Below are 27,216 nucleotides of genomic sequence, written 5' to 3' on the forward strand. Positions count from 1 at the left end.
AACTTTTTCTCTCTGTTATTGCAAGCTCAAAAATAATATGTAATATTTGAAATTTAAAAAGTAACAAATGAAAAACGAAAAGTGTCTTAACATTCAGTGGATTGTAAAAACAAAAGTGAAACGAATTATTCGAATTTAATTTATCCCTGAGGGTATAATCTTTAATTGTGCCTCCTTCAAGTATGAAGTGAGCAGACATTCCCTAAAATTACCTAAAAATGCGTTGTTTAAAACATACAAAAACATACTTGATGGACTACTATCCACCACTAAAATGGACTTCCAAATTGCTATAATTGTGTTCCACAGTTGAATACAGTAGCTAAAGTGCTTCCTAAAAAACGTTTTTTAACACCAAATTGCCCCACATAAATAAGAATTAAAAAAAGGAATATGTTTCAAAACAAACTGAATACTGTGTGTGTGTGTGTGTGTTTGGTCATAGTCATAGTGCAATTTCGAAAATTGGTCACAAATTAAGAACCTCTCTATGACGATATGGAAACGAAAAATACCATTCCAAATATGATTTTGACATTTTTCATTTTAAATTTCGAAAAGCTCATTTGGAACGGTGTTTTCCTTTCGTATTCACATTCTTATCGTCATAGAGAAACAGGCTCTAACTGAAATTTAAACTTATTATAAGCATATTTGCCAACATAACGCACATTTAACTTATGACGATTGCTCGCGTTGCAGACGTTATGTATCTTCCATAAATTCTAGCACCGCTTATTTGTGATTATAAATTGCATTACGTACCCACATGCTACCACGGTACCGTGCATACTACATATTTTTCTTTATTTTTAATTATAATTTGGATCTTGATTTTTTTATCGAATATGAATGTAGTTGAAATTTTACAATTTTCTATGGGATCATTTGCCTTATTAATTTTGTGTATAACTTTTTCTCTATTTTTACCACTAGATGTGGCTTAGCCAACCATTTAAAGTCAATTTTAAAAAGCTCTCACAGCTGATTGCTCGAAATCCTTTAGTGTTTTAAATACTTCGAATTTCAATAGAAAGCTGTCGCAATTTTTTATCAACAATGGCGAAGTTTAGATTTGTTCGAATCGGTCACCTTTGGCACGAATTTTGGCCTTTAAACGGCCAATGAAACCGTCACACGCTGCCCGAATGTTGCTCTGCGGTATTTTGACCCATTCCCGGCGTGCGCTTGCTTGAGTGCCAACCTTGCTTTCCAAAGTACTCCAGACATAATAGTCCAACGGATTGGTATCCGGAGATTTTGGCGCTGGAAATGAAGCGAAGAACCTCATTTTGTAACCATTCTTGGGTGGCGCTTGCTAAATGCGATGGTGCTGAGTCCTGTTGGAATGTCCAAGGTCTGCGGCCAAAAAGTTTGCGGCCTTTAACACACCCACCAGAATATTTTCGCGATAATATTCGGCATTTATTCTGATGCCACGATCGATTAATACGAGCGGAGAGCGACCATCGGCTGTTATGGTGGCCCACACCATCACCATGGCCGGCGCTTGAGTTCTAGTGGCCAACCAAAGGTGCACATTTCAGCTGATCTCTTTGGCAAGTAAACACGATCATTTTGTTTGTTTACAAACTGCTGGACAACGAATTTTTTCTCATCGGAGACGGAGAAAACCATATTCGGCAGTTTACCACTTTCGGCCAAGCGATGCAACTCTTTAGATCTTTTGAGTCTATTTTCTTCACGTTGCAGCGTAAGTTCGTGCACTTTTTGGAATTTCAATGTCTTTACCCCGAATTCATTTTTCAATATTTGCCGAATGGAATATTGTGATATGTTCAGTTAACGAACCAGTTTTCGGCCACTACAACTTGGGTCAAGTAGCTTCTTTACTTTTCGAACCATTTCTACTGATGTTGCTATTTTCTTCCGTCCACTTCCTTGACTTCGGGCTACGCTACCAGTATCACGGTAACGAGCGATGGTACGAGACACAAAAGATTTATTCACATTTAAATGCTGAAGTGCTCTAACGATAGCCCCTAGTGGTTTTCCAGCCAAATATAGAAAAATCACACTATCACCCTTGAATTCCATGACGAATAACTTTTTTTCTGGAAAATTCTCACCAAAATGCTTTTGTACGCTTGTAAACAATATAATGAGCTGTCACTGGAATAATTTTAACAGCTGTCGGACGAGTGGCTTAGAAATGAACATTTGTACCTCCTTAAATTAATCAATAATCGAATAAACCGTCTAATGGTCTGTGCTAATCACGTTTCTTTCGAATGAATTGAGAGAGATGGTTATCTCTCTGTTTTATCTTTGCAACGGCATTAGAAGAAAGTCTTAATATATAGTAAAATACTGTGACAGGTTCACGTTTCGTTCTTTACTCCATATAACAACACCGACCATTTCACCGAAAGCAGACTATCTGCTTTCCTGGCATTTGCAGATGAAAATAGAAATTTCCATATTGAATCATCATGTTTTATTTTCTTTGGATCCTTTCCCCCATGAAAAAAGTTTTTTAATTGTTTTATATGAACTTTATTATTGCTTCTCGATTTCAGGATTGTTCTACAATACATTTTAAATTTGGATGGTTTAAAACCATTTATATAAGATAGTCATTTAACATTAAAATAGACTAGTTATCCATTTTAAAGATACAGCAATTAGGTGCAATTTGAATTTATGGAAAATTACATTTTGAACACACACACAGATTTTAATAACCCCATTTATTTCTCATAAGAAAATTCCATCAAATGTTGCTTTTTGTGTTCATTACATACATACATACATATTTATCATAATTTTGTTTGTTATTTCTGTTGTTGTTACATTGTTTATCTAATATTGTTTTATGTCTTTCAGACGTGAAAACGTTTTCGAAGCAAATTCAATACTTTGCAGTTACAAATACGTTACGTACATACACATACGTATGTATGAATATATTTGTTTTGTCGCCTCTCGTGGATTTGCCGTTGTTTGTTGTCTTTGGAAGTGAAAGAGAGTGAGAGATATTGAGAGAGGATGAGCAGTTGGACAAACATTTAAAGAAAGTTATATGCGAGACCAACAGGGAAACCATAAAACATGCATTTCAAAGTTAGTTAGACGACCATTTATTTAGACAACAGAAGTATACCATTACAGAGATGATCCAAAACTGTTTTTTTTTGCAAATTTTCTATTTAAAAAAAAAATATCCAACTGATAGAGGTGGTATATCATGTGATTCGTAAGACGCCGATCTTTCCAACACACAAGGTAGACGAGACTGTTATACTCGGACAAGGAATTTGTAGACTTATTAACTAATGTACATCTGTTATTTTTCTCTCAGATGAAATTGGCTCCACCCGTTGACGATTGGGAAATTTAATTTTTTTTACAACTATTTCAAAGGCTGATGCTAAATTTGTCGTAGACCCCATATATAAAATTCTATGTCGATTTAGCGATGTCTGTCTGTCTGAAATCACCACATTATTTGACGTAGAGCTTCAAAATGTGGAACAACAATTTGTATTGTGTCTAGGATGGTTGGTATTTAAATTGAGATTTATCGGTCCACGTTTTATTATAGCCGCCATATAACGGTATCACCCTTTATTCGGTATTTTGATGATTTTCGCCATATTTTTCACGGATTTGTCTAAAAATTTTATTTTATGTATAGGACCACGTTTTGGTACAGCCCCCATATAACAGTACCATTTATATTCGGTATTTCCATTATTTTTACCACATTTTTCCAAAGATTTGTGTAAAAATTGGTATTTTTAGTTCTTAATGGTTTCTAGCTCCGGTGGGGAATACAACAGTACTTTCCATATAACGATACAGGGAGTTGTTCATTCGTTGTAAGGTGACAGGGATGATGTTGTTACCCTGGGGGGGGGGGGGGGGGTTCCGAGTATGAATGTGATCCTCGGAATCCACCCCATCCACCGCAGCGGAAGTACGTCAGCTAGACAAACCAGGGTAGTTTCGCCTCGACTTCGTTTAGGATGGTGTAGCCGTCTCAATCCGTATTGAATGTGCGAATGCACTGTTTAAAGTAGTGTTGGCAAAAATATAACAGCTAAAAATCACCCTTTATTTCTCAGCGTTTTCTGAATAATTGTCCACATAAATCCTCGTTTCGCGGTACCTCTAGATATTCGGTATTTAGCCACGTTGTCCATGTTTCACTGGTGTCTATAGATATTTAGTATTCTTATGATTTTAGCTATATCTATTTTCGTTTTTAACTGAGAATGGTCTATATACAGGGTGAGAAAAAAACTGCAACAAAGTCAAACGAAATAATTTTGACATTGTTTTTAATTTTATTGAATGAAAGCAAAAAATGTCAAATTTTAGAATAAGTTTAGATTTGTTTGAATTGGTCACCTTTGGCACGAATTGTGGCCTTCAAACGGCCAATGAAAACGTCTCACGCTGCCGAATGTTGCTTTGTATCCGGAGATTTTTTTTGGCCGCTGTGCGCTGGAAATGAAGCGAGGAGCCTCATTTTGTGACCATTCTTGGGTGGCGCGTGTTGAGTGTGGTGGTGCTCAGTTCTGTTGGAACGTCCAAGATCTGCGGCCAAAATGTTTGCTTGCCCAAGTCTTTAATACACCCTCCAGAATATGTTCGCGATTTTTATATTTATTCTGATACCACAGTCGAATAATACGAGCGGAGAGCGACCATCGGCTTTTATGGCGGCCCACACCATCACCATGGCCGGCTCTTGAGTTCTGGTGGCCAACCGAAGGTGCATATTTTCAGCTGACCTCTTTGGCAAGTAAACACGATCATTTTGTTTGTTTACCAACTGCTGAACAATGAATGTTTTCTTATCGGAGCAACACAAATTCGGCAGTTCACCACTTTCGGCCAAGCGAAGCAACTCTTTAGCTCTTTTGAGACAATTTTCTTTCTGTTGCGGTGTAAGTTCTTGCACTTTTTGGAATTTGAATGGCTTTACCCCGGGCTCATTTTTCAATATTTGCCGAATGGAATTTTGCGATATGTTCTGCACACGTGCCATTTTTCGGCCACTGCGACGCGGGTTTCGATCAAGTCGATTCTTTACTTTTCATTTGCAGATGAAAATAGAAATTTCCATATTGAATCATCGACGCGGGTTTCGATCAAGTCGATTCTTTACTTTTCGAACCATTTCTGCTGATGTTGCTATTTTCTTCCGTCCACTTCCTTGACGTCGGGCTACGCTTGCAGTATCACGGTAACGAGCCATGGTACGGGACACAAAAGATTTATTCACATTTAAATTCTGTTGCTCTAACGATAGCCACTTGTGGTTTTCCAGCCAAATATAAAAAAATCACACTATCACGCTTGAATTCCATGACGAATAATTTTTTTTTCTGGAAAATTCTCACCAAAATGTTTTTGTAGCCACGTTTTCAACGGAATTGTTTTAAATTTGGCATTAAAGGTTTATAATGGTCACTTATATTGGTCCATATTTCACTGGTCTCTATAGATATTTAGTATTCTTATGATTTTAGATATATCTATTAAGCGGAGTTTTCGTTTTTAACAGAAAATGTTCTGTATAGGTCCATGTCTTGTCTATAGCCCCCATATAATAACTTAACTTTATAACTTCTTAATACTCGGTATTTTTATGATTTTTGCCACGTTTCTAAGGGACTTTTTAAGAATACAATATTTATAGCTTGTAATGAGTTCTACATCTTTTAGCAAAATTATTTGTATTACACCTAGGTCATGAGCGTGAAAAATGCTACTTTTCGTACCTCCCCCAAAATATTGCAATTTTGTTCCCTATTTTCTTCAAACTTCCCATATCATAATAATTCTAACTTTCATAAAATGTGAGATTTGAGGTGGATATATCCAAATGCTTTATCTTTGAGATATTACCGTGTTACCGTGATAATGTGCAATATTTTTTTTACAAGGTTTACACTTGGCACAATTTTACATTTTGTCCCTCTCTCGTCTTCGCCATTTGTATGTTTTTTGAAGCATGACATTTTGATCTAATTTTTGATTTCATCCTTTCTCCTCCTGAATGCCATTCATTAACTGTGCGTTCGATTTTTTCTTCAATAATTAATTAACATGGTTTCCACAACTGTATCGTCGTACTTTTTTTCGAAGGAATTGTGTATCAATGGACATTTTTTAATAAAACGAACTGCAATAGGAATTTTATTATCTTTATAAATTTTGTTTCAGCTACCCCGTGGATGATCTCATGGTTACAAAACCAACTGCTGCAGAAATTCAAGGAACAAATTTAATAGATTTTTTCTGGAAAAATAAATTTTTCTTTTATTTAAAAAATTAACAAGTTTTTTTTTAATTGTGTTGGAATATTATGGCTTGGGTGAAAAAATGTTTTGTAGTGCCAGCGATTCGAAATCGAAATGGTAGGAGAAAATATGATTATGTTGAATATAAATAATATATACATTTCAAAGTTTGTATAAAAGGAAAATAAAATAATTTTTTTAACCATATTTCGGCTTTGGTAAAACTTCATCATCAGAACTTTGACCGGAGTCGTCACTTTCTTGTAACTTCTTAAAATTTCTACGTGAATTTGTATTATTGCTGACTGCTGTTACGACAGGATTACTGTTTACAACGGCCGACGACGATGTTGATGGCACGGAATCGTTGGGTATATTCGGAGTAATGCCAACTCGGGAATTTGAAGATGACGACGGTGTTATCCGGGGATCTAGAATGAATCGGAATTAAAGTCAGCAATTTATGTTTTTCTCAAACACACATACCTTCATTGGAAAGCATTCCATGCTCTCTTTCCTGCCACTTGGTGAAAAAATATGTGCCACTATAGAATAGTATGGGCAGGCAACAAACTATGCTCAAAGTAACCAAATACAGAGTCATCTTGAATTCTCTGCGACAGCATTTATATGTTTTAGACCACAGTTGTCGAGTGCGATTCATCTGAAAACCAGAAAAAAATATTAATGGTTTCAATTTGTTGTGAAAAGTGCTGAATTACGCGGATAAATCTGTCAAATGGTTTTTGTGTCATAATTAAGAAATCTTTAACCAAATGTTAATTAAAATAATTATTATTATTATATTTTATACCTACCGAATCTTGAATATCGAAACAAACTTGGCCATTATTATGATCATCCATTTCCAAATAAAAACTATTTAAATTTTTATACTCCAATAGACAACTGTCACAGGGACTATCTTTATGTATACCAATACAGCCTTCGAAAGCAGAACTCAAATTGTTAAATGTCTCGAGGTTATCATTTACGTAACAATCTGAAAAAATAGGGATAATATAAATCATGAAATAGGTACGAAATAAATATCATACGAAAAGGAAGCCTTAATATGAAGCAAGCAGGTGATGGAAACCGATTCGATTTTATGTTGGTGTATTTACTAGCCTTGAATGATATCCTGATATTTCTTTGGAAGAATCCAATCGCGATTTCTACAAAAGATTTACTCAAATTTTGTGATAATTCTAATCGATTTATACCAAAACGAGTCGAAATTGCTTTCATCACATGCCGGAATACTTAAAATATATACAGGGTGAAATAGAAAAAACTGCAACAGAGTCAAACGCCATAATTATTAAATTTTATTCAATGAAAGCAAAAAGTGTCGGAAATAGCATCAAATTTTAGAATAAGTTTAAATTTGTTCGAATTGGTCACATTTGGCACGAATTATGGCCTTCAAATGGCAAATGAAACCGTCACACGCTGCCCGAATGTTGCTCTGCGGGCCATTTCCGGCGATGCTCTTGCTTGAGGTGATCGACATATTGGCATATTTTTTAATGCCAACCTTGCTTTCCAAAATACCCCAGACACAATAGTCCAACGAATTGGTATCCGGAGATTTTGGTGGCCATTGTGCGCTGGAAATGAAGCCAGGAACCTTGACTGCAAGAAAGGCCTTATTGAAATACGTGATTACATTAAGCTTAGCTGGGTCGTAGTTCCTAATCGCTTTTATGCCAGCTGCTTCAAAAAATCTCATCTATGAAACTAAAAGAAGTTGGGGTTTGGAAATCGTTTGCAGGATATCTAAAGCCATCTGGGCGGTAATCTATAGGAGAACTTGAATGTCTACTTTGCAGATGTCCCATGCTGTCAAGCAAGATACATAGGTTGTTCGGTAAATGGAAGATAGGTGATCTAACGTTCTTCTCAGACGGAGATTCCATCATCATCTAAAAATTTGCCTGGCTAAGCAGACCACCATGCTAACTATACTTCTCTCTGTAAACCCTTCCTTGCTTGTTTTGCATTTTTCGATATTTCGAAATATGTAATTCGATTCTTTCCATTTATTGTTCGAATTATTATATTTGAAATTCGAATCAAAAATCTAAAGACAAAAAAAATTTGTTTTTTTTTTTTTGGTCTGTTCCAGAAAACTTTTAGTAAAACTTTTTACTAATTAAAATTAAATAATTCGAATTTTAAGTTGAATATACAATTAATTGCTCTGTTCCAGAACCTGCGAGAATCTATTTTTTGAGAATTTTTTTCAATATCATAACGAAAACCCAGTTATCGTAGTTAAAAGTTTTACGTTTCTGAATACATGATGATTAGGGTGTTATCAAAGTCTGCTTGTGGTAATATTTCCCGTATGATCCACTAGGGTACCTTAACGTGTTTGCAGACGTAAAATATATGCGTTGATTTTCATACCGATGCAAAATGAATGAACCAATATTCGTTCATACGGTGTTCGGACTACTCTTATAATGTGTGACTAATCACGGTTTCACCAGATTCATAAAATCACAAATAATTTAAAAGATTTAAACAAATTGGCCGTTAAGTTTAGCAGCTCCCTGAAAATTGTTTTGCGTCCGTCGCAAACATTTTTAACTCGATTAATTTCTTCAGGTCTATTTTCGCAGAAATACTCAAAAAAGGGTTAATCCCCCTTATTGTACATAATGCATTTAATGTGCCCTGCAGCTCATTTTATATTACCATCACAGTACGCCTTTGTCCATAGTTTGTTTAGAGACTCTTCAGTTGCTGCCACTAGATTGACCCGATCCTTATCAAAGTATTCCGCGGAACAATTGGCAGTATCTTTTAGTGCAGTATAATTTTCATCCATCAATTTGAATGCCTCCTTGCAACCAACACAAATTGTAACCGGGACAGAATGCGTAGTAACGCAATGGGAGAAAAGACCCTCGGCATTAGCGAGTTCTCGCAATATTTTCTTGCATTGGTCGGCCTTGCTTTGTGCGATGCATAATATTCCAATAATTATAAAAAATTTAAATTTAATCATTTCACTTAGAACGAATGAACAAACAAACAAACGACCAATATGTTGTAAAGTTTAGAATGAAAACCAAGTAAACAAATCGATTAGGAATATAAAAACCAATTTATCGATTATCGACCATTAAAAGTCGATTACTTGTTGTTTCAATTAGATTTATGAACTGTTCACATGGAGGTTTAGCAAGACAAATGTTCATACATAAGAACTTTATTTTATGCACCTTATTCGCTCTCTATTCGTTGTTCGACCATTAATTATGAAATATCTATGAGTAGATTTGAGTAGATTTTTAAATATTTTCTTACGAGGCTTACAATTTTTACAAATTTAAATAATTTTTCATTCAACATTTTCAATTCCAAAAATGGTTTGACAGTTCATTGTCCCAGCAGCTGTGTCGATGCGTCTACCTATATTTTTCTACCATGGCAAATCGTTTATTTTATATTGAAGTACTCAATTAAAGATTTACTTCACTAAGTCATTTCATTTTCTGTAATTTACCTTGCCAAATTTCATTGCACGACCGGTTTGTGTGCATATAATGGATTTATAAATATAAATTTTGACAATGAAATGTCAAATGAACAATTTTGAAAAAAAAAATTGTAAACATATGATATGATTTTTCAAAGTATTGTCATGAATAAACAAAATTTTATATTTTTTCGTTACTTGTAAAGAACGCCTTTGCGGAAACATTCGTGGGAAATCCAGACTAAGCTGTAAAAGCAGATTATGTAGTTTAATCGGGATAATTTTGTTTTGTATTTAAACGCGCTATGAATAAATAAAGCACACATGTCAGCCAAAAGTTCATGTTTATTACATGGGCGTACTTACACAGGCGTTATTACATTTACAAAATGCATTTGTACGCAACTTGAACATTATGACGCCGTTGCTCCAACATCCCAATACGACTTTGTTTTCTAAGCCCGACAACCGCTCTCACTCTCTTGTTCTCTTTGAAAATTTTTATTTGAATTTTGATTTTGAACGAGTTGGACGTATGTTGCTGTGACGGTGTAGTTTATTAAAGAAAATAATTGTTAATAATAATAATGAAGAAAATATAAAGGCAATACTTGCCAAAACGATTCGAGTAATAAAAGAAAACAAACAAAATTATACGACTGGCTAAAATAAAAAGGGAGTTGATACCGAAAAAACAACCCCTCTCGACCGACCGACCAACCATACATGGAGTAATTTATTAAACCTCAAGGGAGGGAGTTTTTGTGAAGAAAAATCAAGCAAAGCCAAAATTGAATGTTTAAAAAATCAATTGTTAATCTGTCGATTGTGCAAAATCAAATTCGGTGCTAAGCTAAAAAGAGGAATTTGTTTAGTGTGTGTGTATTTGGAATCGGGAAAAAATAAAATGCTCTGTTCCTCTGCAGGGCTCCTCAGTGTAACAAAGGATGTATGAATGAATGATGCAGTTTGCTCCAATTGGATATATTTCAGTGTAGACATCGTTTGCGAAAAGTCTCGGTACAGAAGAAAAGGTGAATGGAATACATAAAATGCAAAAGCCGGTATTAAGTACAAAATTTATCCAATATCTCTATGTGTACATAGAATAAAAGTGAGAAAAGAAAATTCAAAGGAAAAAAACAACATAATACTAATATGTATGTACGTGCGTATGTATATTTGTAGTGCAACGAAAGGAGTGCACGGAGACAACGCCACTCCTTTTGCAAAGAAAAATTCCTAGTGCAGCCAATATATCTGCAGTTAATGCTCTCGATATCCTTTCGCAGATATTCATTACACATCCTTGGGTTTTCGCATTGGCGAATCGATGGATTATTGTAGATAAACAGACACCACTTGGCTGGGGAATGCATTTGTGGTATTATTCTTTTCAAAATAATCCGACAAACACAACGCCAATTCAAAGGTAAGTCTAAATACCTAGCATACCCTCACTCCCCTACACAAGGTGAGGTGTGTAGTTTATCCCTATTCCTATCTCTGTATTCATGTTCTATTTTATTCTTCTTTCTTACTCTATCGGCATTTCCATTCGAAGCCATTGAAGAAGAAGACCTCGTTCATAGTATTCACCGCACCATTCTTCCTTTTTACTACCCATCATATCCATAGACGTACATATACGCCTCTCCGGGATGGCGATGATGTGTTTGTGTCTCCAAAAACAAGGCAAAACAACAAATGTAAATAGTTTAATGAATCCCGTTACATGTCTGAGTCTGCGCACTAGTGGCCAGCTCGACAATCCGGAAACCAAATACAGGATTTTATGTATTGTATACAGGATAACGTTTATAAACATCTCTACATAAATACTTATAAGAACGTATATACATATGTGTGGTAGGAGGCGATTTCTGGAAGTACAACAAATATATATATCGAACCTATTTTTGTTCCCGATGGGTAACATTTTAAAAATAAATAATCGACTCGATGGCTTTGAAAAAGAAGCAGGCAGTTGGACTAAAAGTGTTCATAAAAATAAAGCAAGGACTGTTGAGATTAAATTTCATGGAAGAGACTTCTATTTTTCACATAATCCTTCAAAGTACAGGATGAGATAAAAAATCTACAACACAGTCAAACGCCATAATTTTTAAAATTTATTGAATGAAAGCAAAAATTGTCGGAAATAGCATCAAATTTTAGAATAAGTTTAGAATTGGTCACCTTTTGGCATGAACTCTGGCCTTCAAACGGCCAATGAAACCGTCACACGCTGCCCGTATGTTGCTCTGCGGTATTCCTGGTGAAACGCTTGCTTGAGGTGATCGAAAATACTGCAGACACAATAGTCCAACGAATTAGTATCCGGATTTTTTGGAGGCCATTGTGCGCTGGAACTGAAGCGAGGAACCTCGTTTTTTAGCCATTCTTGGGTGGCTCGTGCTGAGTGCGATGGTGCTGAGTCCTGTTGGAATGTCCAAGGTCTGCGGCCAAAATGTTTGCATGCCCAAGGCTTTAATAGACCCTCCATAATATTTTCGCAATATTCGGCTGTTATTCTGATGCCACGGTCGATTAATGCGAACGGAGAGCGACCATCGGCTGTTATGGCGGCCCACACCATCACCATGGCCGGCGCTTGAGTTCTGGTGGCCAACCGAAGGTCCACATTTTCAGCCGACCTCTTTGGCAAGTAAACACGATCATTTTGTTTGTTTACAAACTGCTGGACAACGAATGTTTTCTCATCGGAGACGGAGAAAATCAAAATCGGCAATTCACCACTTTCGGCCAAGCGAAGCAACTCTCTCTCTTTAGCTCTTTTGAGTCTTTTTTCTTTCTATTGCGGTGTGAGTTCTTGCACTTTTTGAAATTCTAATGGCTTTACCCCGAGCTCATTTTTCAATATTTGGCGGTATTTTTTACATTTTGCAGGTCCTTCAGGTATTAAAAGTTTGGCCCAAATTTAAATGTTTTTCATACCCTCAGCCCAATGGCTGTATAGGGTATATATCATTTGTTACGGCCAAAACGTGCCTATTCGAAATAATGGTTTTAGACCCTAGATCTCTTTGGACAAAATCCGTTTCAGGACATTTGAAGCCGATGTCCGTCCGTCTGTCTGACTGGCTGGCTGGTGCGTACGATAACTCTCGAAGACAGTATCCGATTTGGTCCAAACTTGGTACATCGTAATATTTATGAAGACAGGCAATATCGGTCCACTCCTTCAGGTTACCTACCTCACAAAAGGTCGAATTTTTCAAAAAAAAATATATTTTACTGCAAAGAATGAGAAAAGACAATTCAATTTTGAGAACAACTCTAGGTTAGTTAAAACTCTTCGATTTTTCCGAAGTGGTATGTATTTATACCCTGATTCCGAGAAACGATTTTTTTCATGGGCGACGACCCCGAGATCCCTTTGACCCGAAAGTCTGGGTTCAATACCCGGTATAGACCTGAATATAGACAATATCTATCCACCAAGTGATCACATTTAAATCGGTTCGGATGTTATAGTCAAATTATTGTTTTTTTTTTTTTTTTGAAGAGTTTTTACTAAACTAGAGTACCTCTCCCACAAGGGGTCAACATTTAGAATACTTATAGATCTTATAAAATCTGATGTAAAAGTCCGATTGTCTTCAAATTACAAACATTGCAATATTTTTACTAACCCAAAATCTGGAATATATCGGCCCACTCCTTCTGGCACCTGTCCCACAAAGGGTTAACATTTTGAATATTCATGAAGCTCACACAATGCGAATTTAACATCCGATTCCATTTAGACTTGGCACATCTCAGTATTACTATCAACACAAGATCTGTTATAAAGATGGTAGATGGACTGGAACCCCCCCCCCCCCCCCCCAAAAGGGCCAAAGTTTTGAATAACCAAAACAATTATAAATTCCGAAAAAAGCATCCGGTCCTCTTCATATTTTACACATCTCATCATTTCTACTAATACATGATCTGCAGTGAAGATATATCGGTCTACTCCTTCTAGTACCTCCCACAGAAAGGGTCAAAATTTAAAAAAACCAGTTAAAAAGTATTAGTCAGTATTGCCGCCAGATATACCCTTAGCCTATGTTCGATTATCTAAATATATTTTGACTAGTGTTAAGATTATTCAAACGTTTGACCCTCTATGGAGCAGATCCCGAAGGAATGGGCCAATATAGCCCATTTCCTATCGGACCCAAAAATATGATGTACATATTTCGACAGATGTGCCAAGTCTAAATGTAATCGGATGTTAATTTGGCATTTTATGAGCTTCATGGGTACTCAAAATTTCAATATTTTGTGGGGGAGGTACCAGAAGGAGTGGACCGATGTTTTCCCCCTTCACACCAGACTATGGGTTAATACAAATATTAGGATGTGTGAAATTTGAAGACAATCGGACTTTTACATCACATTTAATGAGATTGTAATTATTCAAAATTTTGACCATTTGTGGGGGAGGTACTTGATGGAGTGGACCGATATTGTACATTTCCACACCTGACCTAGTACTGACGCAAATATTAGGATTTGCAAAGTTGGAGCAAATTCGGATTATCCTTTCTCTTTCTGTGCAAAACGTATATATTTTTTGAAAATTTCGACCTTTTGTGGGGGAGGTACCAGAAGGAGTGGACCGATATTGTTCGCCTTAACACCAGACCTTGGGTTAATATAAATATTGGGATGTGTGAAATTTGAAGACAATCGGACTCTTACAACACATTTTATGAGAGTTGTAATTATTCAAAATGTTGACAATTTGTGGGGGAGGTACTTGATGGAGTGGACCGATATTGTCCATTTTCACACCTGACCTAGCACTGATGCAAATATTAGGATTTGCAAAGTTAGAGCAAATTCGGATTATCCTTTTTCTTTCTGTGCAAAAAATATATATTTTGAAAATTTCGACCTATTGTGGGGAAGGTACCAGAAGGAGTGGACTGATATTGCCCATCTCCGAACTCGATCTAAGTTTGACAAAAATATTACGATGTACCAAGTTTGGACCAAATCGGATACTCTCTTCAAGAGTTATCGTGCGCACCAGCCAGACAGACAGAGGGACGGACGGACGGACGGACATCGCTAGATCGACTCCAAATGTTCTGAAACGGATTTGGTCCAAAGAGACCTAGGTCTAAAACCATTATTTCGACTAGGCACGTTTTGCCGTATCAAATGATATATACCCTCTGTAGCCATATGGCTGAGGGTATAAAAATATAACACTTATAAAATGAGATGTAATTATCCATTCATTCATTACTGTATCGCCCTATTTCGTATATATTTCATTGTTATCCAATATCTAAAAGTATGGACAGATAGATATACGGTCAAATGTTGGGGGTATATATAAATTGTGTATTGTGTATATTGACGAAGCAGCAAACTCTCAGGCTTGTCGGACGTGCACAGCTTGTGATGCCGTTACTAATTACTTGGTACGATAGAAGTAAGTTCTTTTTCCTAATGCAATGGGAATGTATTTCTCATTACGTTTGGAATTTGTACTCATCTTAAAATAGGCCCTCAAAACGTAGAGACATCCTGGTTCATTTATGAAGAGCCTCAGTTCCGTTTTCGATGCATTAATGTAGAGCGTTAGACGCGTTTTAACTCTTATTATGCCAACGAACAAAAAAGTAGAACTTGTAATGCTGATTACTATTTTGTAATATTTATTATGATATTTAGTCATTTTTCTCTTCTCCTCCTTTTTTGGCTAATATCCTCCAAGAACTGGTCGGGCAAGTATGTGTGCATTACAATTAACTAACATAGTTTTTGGATCAAATACGCGGCAAGACAAAACTTGGTTTCTGAATATATTTATTCTCTCACACAAATGTGTACACCCCACTCCGTAAAACCACTCTAAACTCGTAATGTAGTTGGTATTTGAAAATGGGCGGTTTTAATGCGCCGTAGTGTTCTGTGGAATTCCAAAGCCGAACTACAAAAACACAAAAATCTGTACCATTGAAATTGATCTTTGGAGCCTTTGGTCTAATGCAAGAAAACTGTAAATGAAAAGGAGAAGCAAAAACAAAAAACACAACAAACAGCATTCATTGTTGACTTTTTGTTTGGCGTTCGATTTGTCGTTATCGTTGCGTCGTCTGGCTGGCTGGTTGACTGGCTGTCTGGTGCAATGCGAAAATCAACTTTCCTGGGCCTGCAACAACTCTGGGCAGCACTGCCATCACCACCACCGCCACTACAACACAGCCACTTGCAATGAAATCCATTCGCTGGCTCGCCGGCAACCTTTCAACAACAACAGCATCAGGAGAAGAAGAGAAAACGAAGAGTAAAACGATAATGCCCCATTGACTCCACAGTGAGGTAGGTTAGCACTGTGGATGTGGGTAGGCAACATAACTGGTGTCGTCGTTGCTGTTGTTGTCGGATCTGAATGTTGTTGATATCAGCAAACGATGCTGGGTTTGTGTCTGGCGGGAGGGCAAGAAAAATAAAAACTAACAAATTCTTTTTTTTTTTGCCCCTCGCCAAGAATGCGATGTGAGAAGACAGAATCACAAAAAAACCGAATGAATTTCAAACAAGTTTAAGCCGCTGCCGCACGACATGTTGTAACTAACGTTTTTCTTCTTCTTCTTGTTCTTCGCGATGCAAGTTATTTATACATTCTTAACTCTATGCCAATATCAATAAACAACGGCAAGTTGTGCAACAATAGTTGGATGGAAATTATACAACAAGAAATAAATCTGGCGGTGTTTTTCTTTTTCGGAATTAATGATAACAGGCATAAAATTTGTTTTCATTGCCCTAACGTAGAGGGTGAACCGAAAATAAGTGTTCCATGTCAATTTTAAATATACCCTCAGCCATATGGCTAGAGAGGGTATGTGTAATTTGATAAGGCCAAAACGTGAAACGAAATAACGGTTTTAGACCCTAGGTCTCTTTGGACCAAATCGGTTTCAAGACATTTCGAGCCGATCTAGAGATGTCTGTCGTCCGTCTGCCTAGCTGGTGCGCACGACAACTTTCGAAGGGAATATTCGATTTGTTCCAAATTTGGTACATCGTAATATTATTGTCAAACTTAGATCAAGTTCGGAGAATATCAGTTCACCCCTTCTTGTACCTCCCACACATAAGGTCAAAATTTTCAAAAAAAAAAAAATATTTTACTGCACACAAAGAGAAAAAATAATCCGATTTTGATCCAACTTTGCAAATCCAAGAGTTTGAATCAGTGCTAGGTCGGGTGCGAAAAGGGACCATATCGGACCACTCCATCAAGTACATCCCCCACAAAGGGTCAACATTTTGAATAATTATAACTTTTATAAAATGTGATGTCCGTTTATCTTTGAATTACACACAGCACAATATTTTAATTAACCCAAGGTCTGGTGTAAAGTATGAATATATCGGTCCCCTTCTCCCCATAAAGCGTCAATATTTTGAATAACCATGAAGCTCATAAAACGCGAAACTAACATTCGATTCTATTCAGTGTATCTCAATATTTCCATTAACACAAGGTCTGTTATAGAAATGGTAGAGATCGGACCATTCCTTCTGGTACCTCCCCCACAAAGGGTCAACATTTTGAATAACCAAAGCGATCATAAAATCTGAAATAAGCATCCGGCTCTCTACAAATTTCACATATCACATTATTTCTACTAACACGAGATATGCTGTGAATATGGGATATGTTGGTCCACTCCTTCCGGTACCTCCCCCACAAAGAGTTCAAAATTTTGAAAAAAAATCTCATAAAACCAAGTAAGCTTCCAACTCTCTTCAAATTTCTCACATCCAAACATTTTTGTTAACGCTAAATCGGTTCTGATGATGATAGATATCTGCCAACTCCTTATGGTACCTCACCCACAGAGGCTAACAATTTCCAATATTTATATCTGTCATAATTTGCGAAACAAGTCGGCGATTCTATACAAGTTGCTATATCTAAATATTTCTCTTAATGCGAAATCTGATATGAATGTGGAATTTATCGGAATTTATGATTTCTTATTAAATTGGATATACAGGGTGAGATAAAAAAATTCCAACAAAGTCAAACGCCATAATTTTTACATTTTTTTTAATTTTATTGAATGAAAGCAAAATCTTCGGAAATAGCATCAAATTTTAGAATAAGTTTAGATTTGTTCGAATTGGTCACCTTTGGCACGAATTATGGCTTTCAAACGGGCAATGAAACGCTGCCCAAATGTTGCTCTGCGAAGCGCTTGTTTGAGGTGATCGACACTTTGGTAACCTTGTCAACCTTGCTTTCCAAAATACTCCGGACACAATAGTCCAATGGATTGGTATCCGGAGATTGTGGTGGCCATTGTGCGCTGGAAATGAAGCGAGAAACCTCATTTTGTAACCATTCTTAGGTGGCGCGTGCTGAGTGCGTTGGTGCTGAGTCCTATTGGAATGTCCAAGGTCTGTGGCCAAAATGTTTGCGTGCCCAAGGCTTTTATACACCCTCCAGTATATTTTCGCTATAATATTCGGCATTTATTCTGATGCCACGGTCGATTAATACGAACGGAGAGCGACCATCGGTCGTTATGGCGGCCCACACCATCACCCGCCGGCGCTTGAGTTCTGGTGGCAAACCGAAGGTGCACATTTTCAGCTGACACGATCATTTTGTTCGTTTACAAACTGCTGGACAACAAATTTTTTCTCATCGGAGAAAACCAAATTCTTCAGCTCTTTTTAGTCTATTTTCTTTCTCTTGCGGAGTAAGTTCTTGCACTTTTTTGGAATTTCAATGACTTTACCCCGAGCTCATTTTTCAAAATTTGCCTAACGGAGTATTGCGATACGTTCAGCTCATAAGCCATTTTTCGGCCACTGCGACGGGGGTTTTCTTCACTCCACTTCCTTGACGTCGGGCTACGCTACCAGTATCACGGTAACTAGCGATGGTACGAGACACAAAAGATTTATTCACATTTAAATGTTGGAGTGCTCTAACGATAGTAACTTGTGGTTTTCCAGTCAAATATAAAGAAATCACGCTATTGGCCAATTGCTTCGGAACCTCCCCCATTAAAAGTCAACAGTTTGAATAACCATAACTCAAGGCTGGGTCGATTTAGCGATGCCCGTCCGTCTGTGGAAATCACCCTAGTTTCCGAACGAAGTGAATTGGGTTGATAAAATTTTACTTAAATGTGTATTATGTCTGCAGGACTTTTGGTATTGAAATGGGTCATGTAGGTCCACGCCTTCGTATAGCCCCCACATATAATAAGGGCATATAATAGCGAGGTTATTCGCCGGAATTGTGTCAAATTTGGTATTTGAAGTTCATAATGGATACCATAGCCTACGACAGAAAATTGTCTGTGCAGGTCCACGTCTTCGTATAGCCCCCATATAACGGTATCTCCCGATATTCGGTATTTTGATCATTTTAGCGACATTATTCACCGGAATTGTTTCAAATTTGGTATTTGAAGTTCGTAATGGATACTACAGCTTATGACAGACCACGTCTTCTTATAGCCCCAATATAACGGTACCTCCATATATTCGGTAGATTTTTAAGATTAAGATTTTAACAAAATTTTTAACGGATTTAATTTTTTTAAAATTGTCAAATTAGTTCCAAATGGTGGAAGGTATTCAAAGCTCGGCCCGGCCAAACTTACAGTTTTTTACTTGTTTGAACTTTCGCTATTAATTCGGCTCATACTGCTTCAAGTTTTTAATGTTCTATTTAGCCTCTCTCCTGGCTAAATAGAACAACTTTTAAAACCAAAACAAATAACAAAACACAAAAAAGTGAAACTTTAAATCATGTTTCTTTCCACATTAATGTCTTAATATATTTGATCTTCATATATGTATATATGATATAATTTTACCTTGCCTGTTGTTATTATTATTTCATTTCGCACTTTTAATGGTTGGCACCACTTAACTCACCCGTTTGACAGGTATGTCTGGTGCTACTGTGTGCACGTTTTGTTTTTGTTTTTTTTTTTTTGTATTCTAATTGACTTAGGGTTCCAGTCAAATCGTACATCTTGAGTGGTGTTTTCTATTAATTGTTGGCGAGAATGGAAAACTAAAAGCTGGCAGTAGACAACTCATTAGTATGTCGGACAATGCTGATGATGAAGATGATGGTGATTTCCCGTTATTGATTGTGGTGTGATTTAATTAGTTTTGATTCAATGACTCTTTTTCCAATGGAAAATTAAACATATTTGAGAGTTGTAAGAAAAATATTGAATGAATGATTAATTTTACCAAGAAACCATGATTGTAAACTTTATAAAGCTCTACAGGGTGAGATGAAAAAACTGCAACCAAATTCAAACTGCTGTCATATCTAAGCCTCTCGTCCGACAGCTGTTAAAATTATTCCAGTCACAGCTCATTATAAATCTTTCGTGTCTCGTACCATCGCTCGTTAACGTGATACTGGTAGCTTAGCCCGATGTCACGAAAAGTGGCTCGTGAGCTGAACATATCGCAATAATCCATTCGGCAAATATTGAAAAATGAGCTCGGGGTAAAGCCATTGAAATTCCAAAAAGTGCAAGAACTTCTCCGATGAGTAAACATTCGTTGTCCAGCAGTTTGTAAACAAACAAACTTGCCAAAGACGTCACCTTCGGTTGGCCACGAGAATTCAAGCGCCGGTCATGGTGATGGTGTGGGCCGCCATAACAGCCGATTGTCGCTCTCCGCTCGTATTAGACGACTGTGGCATCAGAATAAATGCCGAATATTATCGCGAAAATATTCTGGAGGGTATACTAAAGCCTTGGGCAGGCAAACATTTTGGCCCCAGACCTTGGACATTCCAACAGGACTCAGCACGCGCCACCCAAAAATGGTTATGAAATCAGGTTCCTCGCTTCATTTCCAGCGCACAAATTCCACCAAAATCTCCGGATACCAATCCGTTGGACTATTGTGTCTGTAGTATTTTGGAAAGCAAGGTTGGTACTAAAAAATATCAAAGTGTCGATCACCTCAAGCAAGCGCTTCGCCGGGAATGGACCAAAATACCACGGAGCAAAGTACGTGCAGCGTGTGACGGTTTCATTGGCCGTTTGAAGGCCATAATTCGTGCCAAAGGTGACTGATTCGAACAAATCTTAACTTTTTCTAAAATTCGATGCTATTTCCGACATTTTTTGCTTTCATTCAATGAAATTAAAAATTATGGCGTTTGACTTTGTTGCAGTTTTTTTATCTCACCCTGTACATGCCAGTATTGTTGTTCACTGTTCGAAAACTAGGATACCTGGTTATAAGATAATACCACCGAATGAAATGTCTCCCAGTGGCTTCCAAAATATAAAAAGTCCATATTCAAAATCAATTCCCGATATCAAAAATTTTGGACGTTTTGAAAATTTAGAAAGAAATATCCGATTTAGTCCAAACTCGGTACATCGTCAAAATTTTAATTAATTTTAATTCTTATAAAATTTGAAATAACCGTCCGATTCACTTCATATTTCACACAACACAATATTTTTATTAACCCTAGGTCTGGTGTGAAGATGGAACATAGTGGTCCGCTCCTTCTGGTACCTCCCTTACAAAGGGTCAAAATGTTGAATATCCATGGCCATTTGTTCTGGTATCAAGCTGAATGTGGAATTTTTAATTTTGCATAAAATTAGATAAAAATGTTCGATTTTCTTGTTATTTTGACAATACCAATATTTGTATCTGTATTAGATGAAGTATGCAAATGGAATACTTCGGTCGACTATATCTGGTGCCTCACGCACATTTTCTTAAAATTATTACATATCTCATACAAAGTGAAGGAATTCGTCGATATAGTCCAAACCTGGCACGTCACAATATTCATATCATTTTTTTTTGTCCGATACGAAATGAACAATATTGGCCCATTCCTTCGGAACCTACGCCATAGAGGGCCAACAATTTGAATAATCATAACAGAAGTCAAAATATATTTAAATAATCGAAGACTATCTGTCGAAAAAATCGACTAACTTGTTTTATAATTGTTACGTTCAAACGCTTTCAATGACTTTGTTTCAATGTTTTTTTCTCACAATTTCAAATCAAAATCCTGTGTTTCATTTCAACACATCTATGCAGTCCACAACTATTTTTGTTTGGAAAATTACATTTAAAATCTACCTACCTATGTACAATACTATAAATTTCAGTACCGATGATTTTGAATATGTTTTTCTTTTTGTAATGAGAAAAATAAACTTGGAAATAAACGTACTGTATAATCCTGTAATATAATAATACAAAGTTTCCATTGTTGTTGCAAACTGCAACTGCAAAACATTTTGCGGTCTCAAAACCCAACACCAGGCAGTTGTTAAACGTCATTGTCATTCCGTTGGAGTTTTCTCTGCAACAAAGAAACAATGAAACCTAAACAACAAAACAATAGCAATGGGAAAGCTAGTTGGAAAAAGAAAAGAACATTTAAAACAAAAAATAAAAAAAATAACTCGTAAAACACATATTTTGTTCTCACCACATGAAGTTTGTCCGCCTCTCTCACACTCTCTCCCTCTGTTGCTCTTTCATGTTTCATCTAACCATCTTCTACTGCAAACGAAGAGTTGGTATTATTTTTCTGACATAATAGCAAGAACAACAGAAAGACAGTAGAGAAAAAAAAAACGCCGAGGTAAACAAACTGTAAAGTAACAACTGCAACAAAAGGCGACAGAACAAAAATTTAAATTCATTTGTTGTCAGAAACAGCCAGCAACACCAACAAACAGTGGTGACAAAATACTCTTTACAGCAGTTACATGTTAGGTGTGGGTGGCATGGGGAGAGTCAGTGCATGGTAGACCACGAAAGGAAAGCAATTACAGGTGGATAGAGGAGAGTCGAGAGTTTTGACGGAGAGTTAGTCGGGTTTGGCTACTACTGTCATAGACAGAGAATCGATTTCATTTGAAATGTAAGAACCTCCAACAAAGGAATTTAGTTAAGGGTTACCCTAAAGATAATTACCAAACTACACTGACAAATTCAATATTATCAATATTTACAGGAAACCCAATATGTTAAGAAGGTAGAGCTAAAAATAGAAGAAGCGTGACTAAAGTAAAAGGGTAAGTTCCACACTCTTCAAATTTTTTTTTGAAAATTTCCGACTAGAATACCTTCTTTTCGACAGTATATCTGATAACGTTATGGGGAATATTTTTGTCGAAAATGTTAAACCTCAAGCGAGTCAGCAAATGAATTAAGAAATTCTCATTAAACGGGATGGTAGAAAGTCAACATACTCTACAAAATTGTTTGTCATAAAAGTATACATAGGTCGCCGGAATACATTAAAATATAAAATCGTACCTGAACGCCAGGATTTCATAAGTATTAAATCCAATTTGGGCTAATATCATTCTTCGTGTGAGTTTATGTATAATTCTCCCACAAATATTTTACATAAAAAACAAATCTTTACTTCTATAATAAATTGCAATGCTTTAATTTTGCCATAAAAATCTTTTTTAATCGATTTTTTCTATAATTATACCCTTAGCCATATGGCTATAGAATATGTATAGTATATATCATTTGATACGATTAAAACGTGACTCATCGAAATAACAGTTTTAGACCCTAGGTCTCATTGGACCAAATCCGTTTCAGGACATTTGGAGTCGATCTAGCGATGTCCGTCCGTCCGTCTGTCTTTCTAGCTGGCTGGTGCGCACGGTAACTCTCGAAGGGAGCATCCGATTTGGTCCAAATTTGGTACATCATAATATTTTTGTCAAACTTAGATCGGGTTTGAAGATGGGCAATATCGGTCCACTCCTTCTGGTACCTCCCCTACAAAATGTTAATATTTTCAACGAAAACAAGTTAAAAAGTATCAGTCGGTATTGCCGCCAGAGATATACCCTCAGCCTATGTTCGATTATTTAAATATATTTTGACTAGTGTTAAGGTTATTCAAACGTTTGTCCCTTTATGGAGCAGATCCCGAAGGAATGGGCCAATATTGTCCATTTCCTATCGGACCCAAAATATGATATAAATATTTCGACAGATGTGCCAAGTCTAAATGGAATCGGATGTTAATTTGGCGATTTATGAGCTTCATGGGTACTCAAAATTTCAATATTTTGTGGGGGAGGTACTTGATGGAGTGAACCGATATTGTCCATTTTCACACCTGTCCTAGCACTGACGCAAATATTAGGATTCGCAAAGTCGGAGCAAATTCGAATTAGCCTTTCTCTTTCTGTGCAAAAAAATTGTTTTTTTTTTGAAAATTTCGACCTTTTGTGGGGGAGGTACCAGAAGGAGTGGGCCGATATTATTCATCTAAACACAAGACCTTGGGTTAATATAAATATTGGAATGTGTGAAATTTGAAGACAGTCGGACTCTTACATAGCATTTTATGAGAGTTGTAATTATTCAAAATTTTGACCATTTGTGGGGGAGGTACTTGATGGAGTGGCCCGATATTGTCCATTTCCACACCTACCCTAGCACTGACGCAAATATTAGGATTTGCAAAGTTGGAGCAAATTCGGATTATCCTTTCTCTTTTCTGGGATATATCGGTCCATTGCTTCTGGTACCTCCCCCAGAAAGGGTCAAAATGTAAAATATCCGTGAAGCTCAAAAAACTCCAAATTAACTCCGATTCCATTCAGACACACATCTCATTATTTCCATCAACACAAGGTCTGTTATAAAGATGGTAGAGATAGGATCATTCCTTCTGGTACCTCCCCCACAAAGGTTCAAAGTTTTGAATAACCAAAACGATCTTAAAATCTGAAATGAGCATACGGTTCTTTTCATATTCCACACATCTCATTTTTTTCTTCTAACACAAGATCTGCTGTGAAGATGGAATCTATCGTTTCACTTCTTCTGGTTACTACCACACAAAGGGTCAAAATTTTTAATATTCATGAAGCTCATAAAACGCGAAATTAACATCCGATTCCATGTACACTTGGCACACCTAAGTGTTTCCATCATTCTAAGATCTGTTATAAAGATGGCAGCGCCATATTTTTAATATGGCCCCAGGGTTTCCTGTAAAAAGCTTTTACTTCTATTAAATGCTCTTATCGCCTTACTACAGAATCCCAGGAATTTTGTAGCAAAAGAAAAAAAAAAATAAATAAATAAATGAAAACATTTAAAGGTTTACATATAAATGTTGTTAATGTTTGACTTTATTTCCCCTGTAATGTTGTAAGAAAAAATATCTAACAAAATATATCCAAAACAACAACATCAATAAGAAATTAGAGTATTAAGATGTGAACACACTATTTGTCTTTACTTAGTTTTCTATTACGCAAAGAAAAGGAGATTATCTTTTGTAAAATGGGGCCCTGTGCAAAGTCGAAAGCCACTAAGCCAAATAAATACGCCGTATTACAATGGCAAACATACACATTCGACATTCTTACTTTTTTTGTTATCAACATCGCCGGCTTAAAGCGAGGTGTCGCACGAAAAGAACGAACAAAAGAAGAACAACAACCCAACTTTATAAATATTTACATTTGTATGGAGTTTTTTATTTTATTTTTTTGTTTTTCCTTCTTTCACCACAAATTTCCGTTACACCTGAGAATTACATACATACTTACATAAATTTCGGATTTAGTTTGCTCAGCAATCTTTGAGATATCCATTCAACGTTTTTTATGGGGAGAGAGAGAGTGAGAAAGAGAGGGAGCGGAGAAGAGAGTGTCTATATGAAGGGAAATAAAGATAGATGTGTTCTGTACTCACCTTTACATTTTCGGAGAAGACTATTCAATGACTATATCCCAGCAAAAACACTCATTACAAATCGGCTTACAAACGCATTTTTAGGCACACAAAATAGTTTTTTTTGAGCACTAGAATCGATTAAATAATTACCCGGCAAAATCCTTAAGGCAAAAAGAGTATTTCAATCTCGAGTTCATAATTTTGGGTGAAAGCATTCATGATATATTGCTCGGGTGGATCATGTTTTTATTTCCTTTGTTATTTATAGGTTTGGATCAAAATAAGTCGAATATGAAGATGTAATGATCGATTTTTTGCAAAAACAAGTTAAAAAGAATCAGACGGTTTTGCCAACAGATATATTTATATTCAGCCAATCTTCAATTATATATATATTTTAACTTCCGTCCAACCTCTACCATCTTTAAAACAGATCCTGCGTCGATGGAAATATTTAGATGTACCAAGTCGGATGTTATTTTCGCGTTTTATGAGTTTCATGGATATTCAACATTTGGACCCTTTGTGGGGGAGGTATCCGAAGCAGTGGACCGATATATCCCATCTTCGCAGCAGATCTTTTCTTAGTAGAGGTAATGGGATGTGTGAAATATGAAGAGAACCGGATGCAAATTTCGGATTTTATAATCGTATTGGTTATTCAAAACTTTGACCCTTTGTGGGGAGGTACCAGAAGGAATGGTGCGATCTCTACCATCTTTATAACAAAGCTAGTGTTCATAGAAATATTGGGCTGTGCCATGTCTAAATGGAATCGGGTGTAAATTTCGCGTTTTATGAGCTTCATTGATATTCAAATTTTTGACACTTTGTGTGGGGGAGGTACCAGAAATAGTGGATCGATGTCTATCATTTTCACAAGGATATATAATAAATGATACACAGGGATGGGTGAAATTTTAGGAAAATCGTGTGCTTATTCTGTATTTTATGTGAGTTATAATTATTCAAAATGTTAAGCCGTTGAGGAGGAGGTACCAGATCACACCTGATCTTATTGTTATAAATAAATAAGACAATATACAATTGGACTATTTTTTTCATATCTTATAAAAGTTATAATTATTCAAAATTTTGACCCTTTGTGGGTGAGGTATGTGATGTGATTGTCCATTTATTTTAATTCACCTAGCACTGACACAAATATTGGATTTTGCAAAGTTTGCACAAAATCGAATAATGCTTTCTCAATGTATGAGGTAAATTATTTTCTTTAAAAATTTTGAACTTTTGTGAGGTAGGAACCCGAAGGAGTGGAACAGAGTTGCCCATTTCCGAACTCGATGTATGTTTGGTAATAATATTACGATGTACCAAGTTTGGATCAAATCGGGTACTCCCTTCGAGAGTTATATATACAGGGTCAGATGAAAAAATGCAACCAAGTTCAGACTGCTGTCCTTTCTAAGCCACTCGTCCGACAGATATTAAAATTATTCCATTGAAAGCTCATTATATTGTTTACAAGCGTACAAAAGCATTTTAGTGAGAATTTTCCAGAACAAAAGTTATTCGTGATGGAATTCAAGCGTGGTAGTGTGATATCTTTATATTCGGCTGGAAAACCGCAAGTTAGAGCACTCCAGCATTAAAATTTGAATAAATTTTTTGTGTCTCGTACCATTGCTCGTTGCCGTGATACTGGTAGCTTAGTCCGACGTCAAGGAAGTGGACGGAAGAAACCAG

General features: G+C 36.4%; 1 protein-coding gene and 1 pseudogene across 1 annotated transcript; one reads left to right on the forward strand and one right to left on the reverse strand.

Annotated features, from left to right (window-relative positions):
* Positions 1-6,258: 6,258 nt before the first annotated feature.
* On the reverse strand, positions 6,259-9,364 carry LOC101898068 (osteopetrosis-associated transmembrane protein 1). Its single transcript, XM_005178990.4, has 4 exons — positions 8,982-9,364; positions 7,094-7,278; positions 6,762-6,939; positions 6,259-6,706 (listed from the first exon to the last, which is right to left on the reverse strand). The coding sequence occupies exons 1-4, from the start codon at positions 9,292-9,294 to the stop codon at positions 6,474-6,476; spliced, it is 909 nt and encodes a 302-aa protein (XP_005179047.1). The 5' UTR covers positions 9,295-9,364; the 3' UTR covers positions 6,259-6,473.
* An 836-nt stretch (positions 9,365-10,200) lies between these two features.
* The window catches only part of LOC131806956 (uncharacterized), a 107,397-nt pseudogene continuing 90,381 nt past the window's right edge, over positions 10,201-27,216 (forward strand).

This window comes from Musca domestica, unplaced genomic scaffold (assembly GCF_030504385.1).
Source record: "Musca domestica strain aabys unplaced genomic scaffold, Musca_domestica.polishedcontigs.V.1.1 90, whole genome shotgun sequence".
Taxonomy (NCBI): Eukaryota; Metazoa; Arthropoda; class Insecta; order Diptera; family Muscidae; genus Musca; species Musca domestica.